The sequence below is a fragment of the Erinaceus europaeus genome, chromosome 4, assembly GCF_950295315.1.
Source record: "Erinaceus europaeus chromosome 4, mEriEur2.1, whole genome shotgun sequence".
Lineage (NCBI taxonomy): Eukaryota > Metazoa > Chordata > Mammalia > Eulipotyphla > Erinaceidae > Erinaceus > Erinaceus europaeus.
This window is the reverse complement of record NC_080165.1, coordinates 59,210,070-59,222,737: the sequence shown is the minus strand read 5'-3', so window position 1 is coordinate 59,222,737 and position 12,668 is coordinate 59,210,070. Positions and strand designations below refer to the sequence as shown.

Below are 12,668 nucleotides of genomic sequence, written 5' to 3'. Positions count from 1 at the left end.
TTCCTAAAGTTGTTCTAGTCCTGTCTTGTTGCGGTCCCAGGTGTTCTCCTTTGGTATTCCTATTTGACCCAAGAGGAGAGGAGAGGTACACAGCTGCTGCTACTCCATAGACCTGCCTCCAGATGCCCACTTGTGAAGTTTTTCTCCCTACAGGTAGGGACCAGGAGCTTGAATCTGGACCCTTACACATTGTAACATGTGTACTCAACCAGGTACTCCAACACCCAGTCCCAAAAACCAAAATTTTAAAAGTGTCCTTTTTTCAACCCACTCTCATGAGCACTTGTTTCTTTTGTTTTTGAGGTATAACATGCTCACAAGTGAGAGATTACATCTCATTGCTGTCTTCACTTGCTTTTTCCTGATAATCAGTGACATTAGACATTTTTTTCATATGCCTGTTGGCCATCTGAATATCTTTTTTGGTGAAGACTGTGTTTATGGTCAAGTTCCCATCTGTAAGTTCTGAGCCCAAATCTTTCATAGCAGTGAAACAGAAGGAGGAGAGCTATGGGCTTTGCTACAGTCAGGCCACATTCCCAGTAGCAGTCACAGACAGGTAACCTTAGGGTTTTATTCTTCTTCCTCCACCTCCTCTTCTTCCTCCTCCTTCTGCTCTCCCTCCTCCTCCTCTTTCTCTGCACCCTCCTCCACCTTTAATAAGTAATGAGGGAATGCCCTCATCACTTATTGTGGAATCTAAAAGCATGCACTGTTGGCTGACAATCTAATAATCACTCCAGAAAGTTTGTTAATAGGAGAAAACCCTGATTTACTGGATCTGAAATGAGTCTTTGAATCTAACAAATAACTAGATGATTTTTTTTCATTGATTTTTTTTTTTGCATAACCATTATGCTATCTACTCTCACCTGTGCTTTATATCTTACTGGATTTTCTTTGTAATTGGATTCGTTTCATTGAAAATGTCTTTAAAATTTATGCAGAAAAGAGTTCTGCCAATATTTTCCTCTAAGTATTTAATAGTTTGTGGTCTAACATCCAAGTCCTTGATCCACTTGGAATTTACTTTTGTATTTGGTGAAATACAGTGATTCAGTTTCATTCTTCTGCATGTTTCAACCCATTTTTAACAACATCATTTGTTGAAAAGACTCTGTTTTCCCCCATTGAATAGTCTGGGCCCCTTTGTCAAAGATTAGATGTCCATATGTGTGGGGCCTCATTTCTGGGCTCTCAATTCTATTCCACTGGTCAGTGTGTCTGTTCATGTTCCAGTACCAAGCAGTTTTGATGACAATGGCCCTATAATACAGTTTGAGATCTGGGAGTGTGATGCCTCCGGTTCTGTTCTTTTTTCTCAAGATTGTTTTGGCAATTCTAGGTCTTTTCTGGCTCCAGATAAACATTTGTAGCATTTGTTCTATTCTCCTAAAAAATATGCTTGGGATCTTGATGGGGACAGCATTAAATTTGTAGATGGCTCTGGATAATATATTCATTTTGATGATGTTAATTCTTCCAACCCATGAACATGGGATATCTTTCCACTTCTTTGTGTCTTTTTCAATTTCTTTGAGTAGTGACTCATAATTTTCAGTATACAAGTCTTTCACTTCTTTGGTTAGATTTACTTCTAGATATTTTATTGGTTTTGTTGCTATAGGAAAAGGAATTGATTTCTGAATTTCAATTTCTTCTAACTTAGTGTTTGCATAGAGAAATGCCACTGACTTTTGAATGCTAATTATGTAGCCTGACACGTTACTGTATTGCCTGATAATTACCAAAAGCGTCTTGCTGGATTCCTTAGGTTTTTCCATGTATACTATCATGTCATCTGCAAATAAGGAGAGTTTGACTTCTTCTCTTCCAATCTGTATGCCTTTAATTCCTTGCTCCTGCCTGATTGCTATGGCAAGAACTTCCAACACTATGTTGAATAGTAATGGTGACAGTGGGCAGCCCTGTCTAGTACCTGATCTGAGTGGAAATGCTTCCAGTTTTTCACCATTGAGTATGATGTTGGCTGTAGGTTTGCTATATATAGACTCCACTATCTTCAGGAATTTTCCATTTATTCCCATTGTTTGTAGTGTTTTGATCATAAAGGGATGTTGTATTTTGTCAAAGGCTTTCTCTGCATCTATTGATATGACCATGTGGTTTTTGGTCTTGCTTTTGTTGATGTGGTGGATCACATTGATTGATTTACGTAAATTAAACTAACCTCGCATGCCTGAGATAAACCCCATTTGGTCATGATGAACAATCTTTTTAATATACTGCTGTATCCAGTTGGCTAGAATTTTGTTTAGTATTTTAGCATCTATGTTCATCAGAGATATTGGTCTGTAGTTTTATTTTTTGGTTGTGTCCCTGTCTGCTTTTGGTATCAGGGTGATGTTGGCTTCATAGAAGCTGGCAGGGAGTATTCCAGTGTCTTCAATCTTCTGGAAGACTTTTAAAAGTAGAGATATCAGTTCTTCTTTGAAAGTTTTGTAGAATTCATTTGTAAAACCACCTGGTCCAGGACTTTTATTTTTGGGAAGATTTTTGATAACTGTTTCAATTTCATTAGCTGTGATGGGCCTGTTCATGTTATGTAGTTCCTCTTTACTTAGTTTTGGAAGTTGGTAGGTATCTAGGAAATCGTCCATTTCTTCCAGGTTCTCTAGCTTGGTGGCATATAGTTGTTCATAGAAGCCTCGCATGATATGTTAAATTTCTGCAGTGTCTATTGTGATATCTTCCTCTTTCATTTACTATCCTATTTATTTGGGTCTTCTCCCTTTTTTGTTTTGTGAGTCTGGCTAAAGGTTTGTCGATTTTGTTTACTCTTTCGAAGAACCAACATTTACGTTCGTTTATCTTTTGTATGGTTTTCCTATTCTCAATGTTATTTATTTCTGCCCTAACTTTAGTGATTTCTGTCCTTCTGGTTGCTTTAGGATTCCTTTGTTGTTCTTCATCTAGGTCTTTAAGATGTGCAGTCAGGCTGTTTATTTGTGCCTTTTCTTGTTTCCTAATGTTTGCTTCTATAGGTAAGAACTTCCCTCTTAGGACTGCTTTAGCTGTGTCCCAAATATTTTGATAGCTTGTGTCTTCATTTTCATTGAAGTCTCTAAACATTTTGATTTCTTCCTTGATTTCCTCTTTGACCCAGAAGTTGTTAAGAAGTGTACTGTTGAGCTTCCACATTTTGGGACTGTTACTAATCTTTTGTTGATTGTTAAGTGTTAGTTTAATTCCACTGTGGTCTGAGAAGTTGCTTGGGATGATTTCAATGCTCTTGAATTGGCTGATGCTGTCTTTGGGGCCTAACATATGGTCTATCCTTGAGAATGACCCATGTGGATTTGAGTAAAATGTGTATTCCAGTTTCTTGGGATGAATGACTCTGAAAACGTCCAATAGTTCTAGTCTATCTATCTCTTCATTTAGCTCCCTTATGTCTTTATTGATGTTCTGCCTGGATGATCTGTCAAGTTGAGAGAGTGGGGTGTTGAAGTCCCCTACTATGATTGTGTTACTGTTACTATATTGCTGTAGCTCTTTCAGTAGAAGTTTGATGTATTTAGATGGCTTCTCATTGGGTGCATAGATATTAGTAATTGTTAAGTCCTCTTGATTGACTGATCCTCTGAACATTAAGTAGTGTCCATTCCTATCTTTTTTAATCTTATCTATTTTCAAGTCTATCATGTCAGATATGAGAATAGCTGTTCCTGCCCTTTTTTGTGGGCCATTGGCTTGTATGATAGTTTTCCATCCTTTCACTTTAAGTCTGTGTTTGTCTTGTTGAGTTAGGTGAGTTTCCTGTAGACAGCATATTGTTGGGTTGTGTTTTCTGATCCATCTTCCTACTCTGTGTCTTTTAATAGGTGAATTCAGGCCATTGACATTTATTGATATCAAGGATTGATGATATTTTAACGCCATTCTTGTAGAGTTTTAGAGTGTTTTGATATATGTCCTATTTGTGATGGTCTGATTGTTTATAGGAAACCTTTCAGAACTTCTTTCAGGGCAGGCTTGGTCATGGTTGATTCCTTCAACTGTTGCTTGTCTGAGAAGGTTTTTATGCCTTCATCTAGTCTGAATGACAGTCTAGCAGGATATAGTATTCTTGGCTGAAAGCCTTTCTCATTGAGCACTCGATAGATATCTTGCCATTCTCTTCTGGCCTGTAGTGTTTGTATGGAGAAGTCTGCTGCTAATCTTATGAGTTTTCCTTTGTAGGTGACTCTTGGTTTTTCTCTTGCAGCCTTGAGGATCCTTTCTTTATCCTTATTCCTTTCCATTCTAAGTATGGCATGTCTTGGTGTCTTTAGGTCTGGGTTAATTCTGTTTGGGACCCTCTGGGCTTCTTGAATCTTTATGTCTTTGATGTTGTCTAGAGTAGAGAAGTTTTCAGCTGTTATGACCTGGAGAATGCTTTCTTCCTCTCCTTCTCTTTCTTCCTCTGGTAAGCCAATAATGCATATATTGTTTCTTTTGAAGTCATCCCATAGGACTCTGTTGTTGTTTTAAGCATCTCTTAATCTCTTTTTGAGATCTCTTACTTCCTTTTTAGTTGTCTCTAATTCATCCTCAATCTTGCTAATTCTGTCTTCAGCCTTATAGATTCTATTCTCTCTGCCCTCTACTGTTTTCTGGAGTTCATCTATTTTGTTGCCCTGCTCTAATACTGTTTTAGCTTGTTCAGCTAGTTGCCTTCTTAGCTCAGGGATTTCAGCTTTCAGCTCTCTAATAACCATGAGATAATTAGAATTTTCTTCCATATTGTCATTTGTTGTTCCTGCATTTCTGATTACAATTTTTTCAAATTCTTTACTCACTCCTGTTATTATTTCCTTAGCTAATGTTTGGATGTTGAACTCACTGTTTTGTGCTTCACCCTCTGAAGTACTTTTAGGTGGACTCTTGTCCTGGTTTGAGTCTCCAATATTTTTTCTTGTTGTTTTAACCATTTTATATATTATGTTATGAGTTCCCTTTATCAGTACTTTTCTAATGATTGATTACTATTGCCTGGATTGACTTGTGTCTAAGTAATTTAATTAAAGGGTTTTCTGTGGTGGAAGTTAACAGTTATTTCAATCCCTGAGTTTGAGCTCAGTTATTTAAAAGCCTCTTTCTTTTTTTTCTCCTTCCCTGTAGGCTATGGGAGCCTGAGGGCTTTTAAACTATCAATAGGCTTCTTAGCTTAATCACTGACTCCTGACCAAGAGATAAAGCAGGGTGTGGCAGAGATAATCCAGTGGTTATGCAAAGAGACTTTCACAGCCCCTCAGCTATGCCACCGATGTATAGCTCTTCTGAGTTTCCTGGTTAGATCTCTGTCCCCTGGTGTCCCTTCCTGTCGCTGCTCCAGATTCGGTGATTTACTGGGTTCCTGTGGTCATTCTAGTCCTGGGTGGTCTCTTTTGGTATTCAATCTCCCACACAGGCTCCTGATTCATGCAAGTTTCCTCTTGGAAGTTTGGATTAACAAGATATGAGAATGAGCTAGAGAAGAAATCTTGCACACTTCGATTTTTTTAAGCCATATGTATATGAAATGTCTATGTGGAGTATGGATTCCATTGTAGAACATATTTTCTTTTCTTTTTTTTCTTGCCTCCAGGTTATTGTTTGGACTCTGTGCCTGCATTCAAATCCACTGCTTATGGAGACTATCTTTCCCTTTTTGTTGCCCTCGTTGTTTATCATTGTTGTTATTGCTGTCATTGTTCCTGAATAGGACAGAGAGGAAGGGAAGACAGATAAGGGGAGAGAAAGACAGCCACCTGCAGATCTGCTTCACCACTCGTGTAGCAACCCTCCTGCAGGTGGGGAGCCAGGGGTTGGAACTGGGATTCCTGAACCGGTCCTTGTGCTTTGCACCATGTGCACTTAACCCACTGCACTACCGCCCGAACCCCATAAAACATATTTCTTATATAGGTCATAATCTAAAAAGTTCAAAAGATCTAATAGGTCTTATGATTGAGACTGAATAATTCATATTTCCTGCTTCAACAATAAATTATCTATACCCAGTCAGACTTCAGAAAGCTGTGGCAAAATATTTTAACACTTCTGACTTTTTTTTATCTATTCTGCCTCCCCACCCCCACCCCCAATGGGGCTTCACTGGCTGGCATTACTGTCCAAAAGTTTTTTAAATTTTATTTATGTATTTATGATTCATAGTAGGCTAAAAATTGCTCAATTACAAGGGTAGTTCCACACCACATCTACTACCTAATTTTTATGCCCCAACCCTCCTAATGGTAACCACCATAGATTTCACAGTCTTAAACACTATTTGTTTCTGTTTTTGTTGGTTTTTTTTCATTCTTGTTTTTCAAGATTTTGTGTTTCAGTTCTCTAGATTCCACTAATATGAGTGAAACTATTAGGTAGATATCTTTCATCTCTTATTTACCTAAGCCTAGTCATTATTTAATAAGCATAATGTTTTTTTTAACTTTTATTTATAAAAAGGAAACACTGACAAAAACCATAGGATAAGAGGGGTATAATTCCACACAGTTCTCACTACCAGAACTTCGTATCCCCTCCCCTCCCCTGATAGCTTCCTATTCTTTATCCCTCTGGGAGTATGGACCCAAGGTCATTGTGGGTTGCAGAAGGTGGAAGGTCTGGCTTCTGTAATTGCTTCCCCGCTGAACATGGGCGTTGACAGGTCGATCCATACTCCCAGCCTGTCTCTCTCTTTCCCTAGTGGGGAAGGGCTCTAGGGAAGCAGGGCTCCAGGACACATTGTTGGGGCTGTCTGTCCAGGAAGTCCAGTTAGCACCATGTTAGCATCTGGAACCTGGTGGCTAAAAAAAGACTTAACATATAGAGCCAAAAAAAATTGTTGACTAATCATGAACCTAAGGCTGGAGTAGTTCAGATGAAGAGTTGGGGGGGGGGGGGTCCTCCATTTTGTAGATAGTTAGTAGTCCTATTTTAGTTATATTACAAAGAGCCCATGACTATACTAGTTTTTTTTTTTCTTTTTTTCCTGAGTCTGACATCTGACATGCAGGTGGATCCAAACTATTGTCTGGGGAGATGATGTCATGTTTGTTTTATTTTACCAGAGCATTTTTTAGCTCTGATTTCTAGTAGAGCAATTGAACTTGGGACCTCAGAGCTGGACATGAGAGTCTGTTTGCATAACATTACATTATCTCCTCTAACAAGAGGGCCTTCTTTTTTAGTATTTTTAATTATGTTTATTTATTTGATAGAGACAGCCATAAATCAAGAGGGAAGGGGTGGGGTTGAGAGGGAGAATGACAGAGAGCTACCTGCAGTACTGCTTCACCACTCACAAGGCTTTGCCCTCTGCAGATGGGGACTGAGGGCTTGAACCTAGGTCCTTGTGAACTGTCACATGTGCATTCAAGCAGGTATGCCACCAAGCAGCCTCAGGGTTTTCTAAGAGTTACAGGTGCCTGTGTACAAGATTGCCCTTTTTTTTTTTTTTGAGAGTCCAATTTCTTTTTATTTTTTATTTATAAAAAGGAAACACTGACAAAACCATAGGATAAGAGGGGTATAACTTTGCACAATTCCCACTACCAGATCTCCATATCCCATGCCCCCCCTTTCATACAGATCACCTTTTAAAAAAAAAATTTTTTTTAAAGCTTTATTTATTAATGAGAGAAAGAACCAGAGCATCAGTCTGGTGCATGTGATGCTGGGAATCAAACTCAGAACCTCAAGTTTGAGAGGCCAATGATTTATTCATTGCACCACCTCCTGGGTCATGTTATACCACTTCCTGGGTCACATTATACCACCTACTGGTTGCCAAACCACTTTCAATTAGGGTGCACTTAGCACTGACTAGAGACATTGACAAGCACCATAAGTGAAAACAATAGCAGTGATGGCCCCAGATGTAGCTAGAAAAACCTCTAGTAGAAAGACTCTGTCCTAACAAACACCAAGACTTGGACTCCAGCTGCCTGTATTATAGTCACCACTCTGGACAAGCACCAGGCCAGAGGCCAGAAAAACCATCCAGTAACATCAGGCATCCCAAACAGCAGGGGTGCAGGATATATTCCCCTACAGCCCTGGCTCCTCACCTGTCTCCTAACTGGCTGGTTGGCATCCACTGCTGCCAGTGTCTATCTGCTCCCTATGTCCCTATGTGTCCCAGAAGGAAGTCTTTGCAAAAGGTGAGACTTGAGCCCTCACTCATGCACCAGCTTACTGGTACTTATATTACGCTCTCTAATCTAGCTAGAATGCTATTCAGTGTATGGCATTGAAGGAGTAAGCTTTACTTCTTTAGACCAATATAGCAAGTCATTCTGAGCTATGCCATCTATTAAATAAGCCTTTCCTCCACTTATCTGAGATGGAATTTTCTGTAAGTATTATATTCTTATGATTTACAGATTCTATGTCTAGCTTAGTTTATGGTTTCATTATTCTGTGTATCTGCTGCATCACACTTAAAAATATTTATTTATTTAGGATACAGACTGAGCAAAGTTGAGAGGGGAGGGTACAATAGAGAGGAAGAGAGAAAGAAAGACATCTGCAGCCCTGTTTCACCACTAATAAAACTTCCATCCCTGCAGGTGGGGACTGGGAGCTTGAACTTGGGTTATTCTGCATGGTAATGTGTGGACTCAACCCAGCTCCTCACATCATACTTTTTAAATCACTACTGCTTTGCAATACACTTAATATTTGATTGAGAAGTCCTGTGTCTTAAGAAGATAGCTCACTGTGTAGGGCTTCTGCCTTGCCTTGTGCATAGCCCAGGTCAGAGCACTAGGTCCACAGGGGAGGTGCTATAGCCCTGAAGGAAGCGCTGGTGCTGGGGGCCAGGTGGTAGCATACCTGGTTGAGAACACACATTACAGTGCACAAGGACCTGGGTTTGAGCCCCTGGTCCCCACCTGCAGGGGGAAAGTTTTGTGAGTGGTGAAGCAGGGCTGCAAGTGTCTCTCTGTCTCTCTCCCTCTCTATCACCCCCTTCCCTCTCGATTTCTGGCTGTCTCTGTCCAATAAAGATGTAAAGAAGAAGAAGAAGCTCTGGTGCTGTAATGTCTCTCCCTTCCCTTGAATTGAGGTCCTTGAATTTTATCCTTGGCACCATATATGCCAGAGTGCTTCTTTGGTTCTGTCCCTCATGAGATAAATCTTTACTTTCAAATGTATAATCTTAATTTTAAAATACTATTACACTCATCATACAGAAGAGATATACAGTTTAAATCTATAGAATATATGAAATAAAGAGCAACATATTATTTAAAATTTTTAAATTGTTTTTTGCATCCTACATAAGCAACCCAAAAATTTTTTTAAAAAGTAATTAACTAAAATCTTAGAACTAGGACTTTTAAAAATTTGTTTCTATATAGTATGAAGTAGGAATCTAGAATATTTTTTCTACATTTCAAGTCATTGTATAATGAATTGTCATAAATACAAAAAAAATCTTTTAAAAAAATGGGGAGCAGATCATGAAATTAAGTAAGATTGCCTATTAGGGGTGTGTAAATAGAGGAAAGAAGGTTCCCAGGACCAAACTCTAGGAAATGCTAACATTTAGAGGAATTCTTTAAAATACTGCTGTAAGTCTATTTCACCAAACCTGCAGGGCATCTGCTATATGACAGACTCAGTGTCTGGTTTGGGGAATATCATCAACCAAGCTGGGACGTAGCACCGTGAATAAAGCACTGAACTCTCAAACACGAGGTCCCAGTTTGATGTTTAGTATCACATGTACCAGAATGATGTCCTAGTACTTTCTCTCTGTCTTCTTCTCTCATAAAGAAATAAATAAATTGGAGGGGGGGGGGCGAGAGGGAGAGGGAAAGAGAGAGAAGAACTCAGGAGATTTTTACAGTGGCTAGAGCACTGGACTTGTTAACATGAGATCCCAAGTTTAGTCCCTAGCATCACATCTGCCAAAGTGATACTCAGGTTTTCCCCCACCTTCCATCATAAGTAAAGAACTAGACCCTGTCTTATCTCAAGGGGCTAAGAATCTATTGGGGAGATATATTTGTAACTAAATAAGTTAATACATTACCTGTATGATGATAAAGGTATGAATGAGGTATGGTTGAGACACAAGGGAAGCCGTGATCATGGCTGATCATCATTGACCTGTATCTGGAACAATGAATAAATACATGTGGGTGAAGTGGAGAAGGTTAAGGGGACTACAGGGAACAGCATGAGCAAAAGTATGCAGCAGTCAGGTATCTTTAGTTAATTTGTTGGCTAGACCAGAGGGTCGGGGTGATAACTGGTGATAAAGCTAAAGAGAAAGTCAAGAGGCCAGGTCACCTGAGGGCATTTTGTGCCTTGAAAAGACTCTGTTGAAAGCTGGAAAGATAAAAATCAAGAAGACAAGATGTTTCAAAAATGCAGCCTGGGATAGATAGCATAATACTTATGCAAAGAGACTCTCTTGCCTGAGGCTCCGAAGTCCCAGGTTCAGTCCCCCACACCACCATAAGCCAGAGCTGAGCAGTGCTCTGATAAATAAACAAACATGCAGCCAAGATCATTGTCATTTCTATCATTGACCATAAAATCCAAGTTAGAAAAAATAGGACATTATGGATTGATGGACCCTGAAATTTAGTGAGTTTAACTGAGGAACCAGAGTATATAGATAATATGAAAAGACCTGGGCCAGGATTTTTTTTACAAAAATTTTGTTATCTTTATTTATTGTATAGAGACAGCTAGAAATAACAAGGATAGGGGAAATAGAGAGGGAAAGAGGCAGAGAGGTGTGTGCAGCACTGCTTCACCATTTTCAAAGCTTTCCTCTTTCAGGTAGGGACTGGGGGCTTGAACCAGGGTCCCTGCACATTGTAACATACGTGTTCAACCAGGTGTGCCACTACCCGAAACCCAGAATTATTTCTCTACATTTGCCAGAAACACATAAAGTATCTTGCTTTTATTATATGTGATATTATTTAACTACTCAAAAGTCATATTTAATTAGAAATTTTAACCCATTTAATTTTATATATTTCAGATAGATGACTTAGGATATAAACAGAGCAACAGTTTTACAGAAGTTTCCAAAGGCTTAACTCAAGGCTTCACTTTTGGAGAAGCAATAGCAGAGGAGTCATCAGATCTAGACACAGAAATGGAGGACATGCTGGAGTCACCAGAAGAGGTTACACCACGGCAGGGTGGACAGATGGAGCCAGACTCAGAACAGGAGCCTGAAGTCGAGGTGGAACCTGATTTTGAGATTGACTTTGAATCTAACTTTGAACGTGAGCCTAAGCCTAATCCCAAAACAAGGGTTTATACTCTTCCTCGGCAGCAACGTCAGTATCACTATCTGTCTATGCCTCCCAAGGCACCAAATTATCCTGTGAGTAAGAGATGGTCAAAAGAAAAAAGGCGTCAACATGTGAAGTCACATGCACCCAAGGGCAACTACATTGAACATCCCTTGGATCGGAACTATGAATAAGGGAGTTAGATTCCCTTGGCAAATCCTCCCTCCCCAAAGGGGGTCACTTGTTCTGGAAACTGAGACTACTTACAAACTAGCAGTACTTGGTTTGGGCTTCCTTTACCTGCTGACTCTCTTCCTTGTCCAACACTGGAGTTTCTTAAATCATAATACTGAAAACGCCAAGCATTATTTCTGGATTCCCTATCTGGACTCATCTCATTTTATGTTCAGCAGATATTCTAGTGAAGAATTTTGTTCTTTGTACACCCTACATCCAGGATTCAGCCTGACAATCTCTAACTTAATCCTCTCATCTCCGTTCCCTTTCTCCAAAGAGATGAGACACAAATAAAATCTTTAACTCTAGTTATGTGTGGACCCTTCCTGTACCTCTTCCCTTCTCTGTATTCTGTATTTCTGAGGACAAGTAGGGTGGAAGATGCTCCAGAAATAGATGGGCATGGTGAGGAAGAGATGAGCAAGAAGACTGGATAGCATGCATACTGGTTGTTGGAAAAGTCATGACATATATTCCTATGTTTTTCTACGTAAAAAAATTCATCAGGGGTCAGGTTGTGGCACACCTGGTTGAGCGCATACGTTACAGTGTTCAAGCCCCTGGTCCCCACCTGCAGGGGGAAAGTTTTGCAAGTGGTGAAGCAGTGATGCAGATGTCTTTCTGCCTCTCTCTCCATCACCCACTTCCCCCTTGATTTCTGGCTGTCTCTATCAAATAAAGATAATTTTAAAAAATTAAAAAATGCATCATGACTTTTTCAACAATCCAGTATTTTATATGCAAGCTACCTTCACTTGCTAACGCTAGAAGTAGGCTTGCCTGTGTGGGTTTAGGAGGAATTGTTAAGCAGAAAGCCCTTTGGCCATCACTCCAAGGACAGCATCTCTCCTTGACCATGAGATTTTTAGTCATCACTATTTCTCAATACTTTGAAACCTGGTTTTTAAGGTATGCATAATTAAAAATCTGTATTCTTGGTAGACTGAACTTATTTACAATCTATGACTGACATAAACCCATTTGAAGCTGGAAAAGTCAGACATATATAACCATGTTAAGAAAAATCACAGTCCAGGAGTGCTGGGAAATTGTGCAGTCACATCTGCCATGTTGTCCCCTTGGGCTATTGCTAGTTCCCGCAAGAGTTGGGACATTCTCGGAGCCTGTTCCACCATGTTGTGCCCTCAGGGCATTGTCTATTTCCCCACCATAGTTGAA

General features: G+C 39.6%; 1 protein-coding gene across 4 annotated transcripts in view; it reads left to right on the top strand.

Moving 5' to 3' along the window:
- Positions 1-11,797, top strand: part of SLC26A8 (solute carrier family 26 member 8) — a 102,594-nt gene extending 90,797 nt beyond the window's left edge. For all 4 annotated transcript variants that reach the window (XM_060189697.1, XM_060189695.1, XM_060189698.1 and 1 more), the window contains one exon: positions 10,994-11,797. In XM_060189697.1, coding sequence (XP_060045680.1) covers positions 10,994-11,446 — 453 coding nt within the window. In that variant the 3' untranslated portion in view covers positions 11,447-11,797. The remainder of the gene's footprint in view (positions 1-10,993) is intronic.
- The last annotated feature ends 871 nt before the right edge of the window (positions 11,798-12,668 follow it).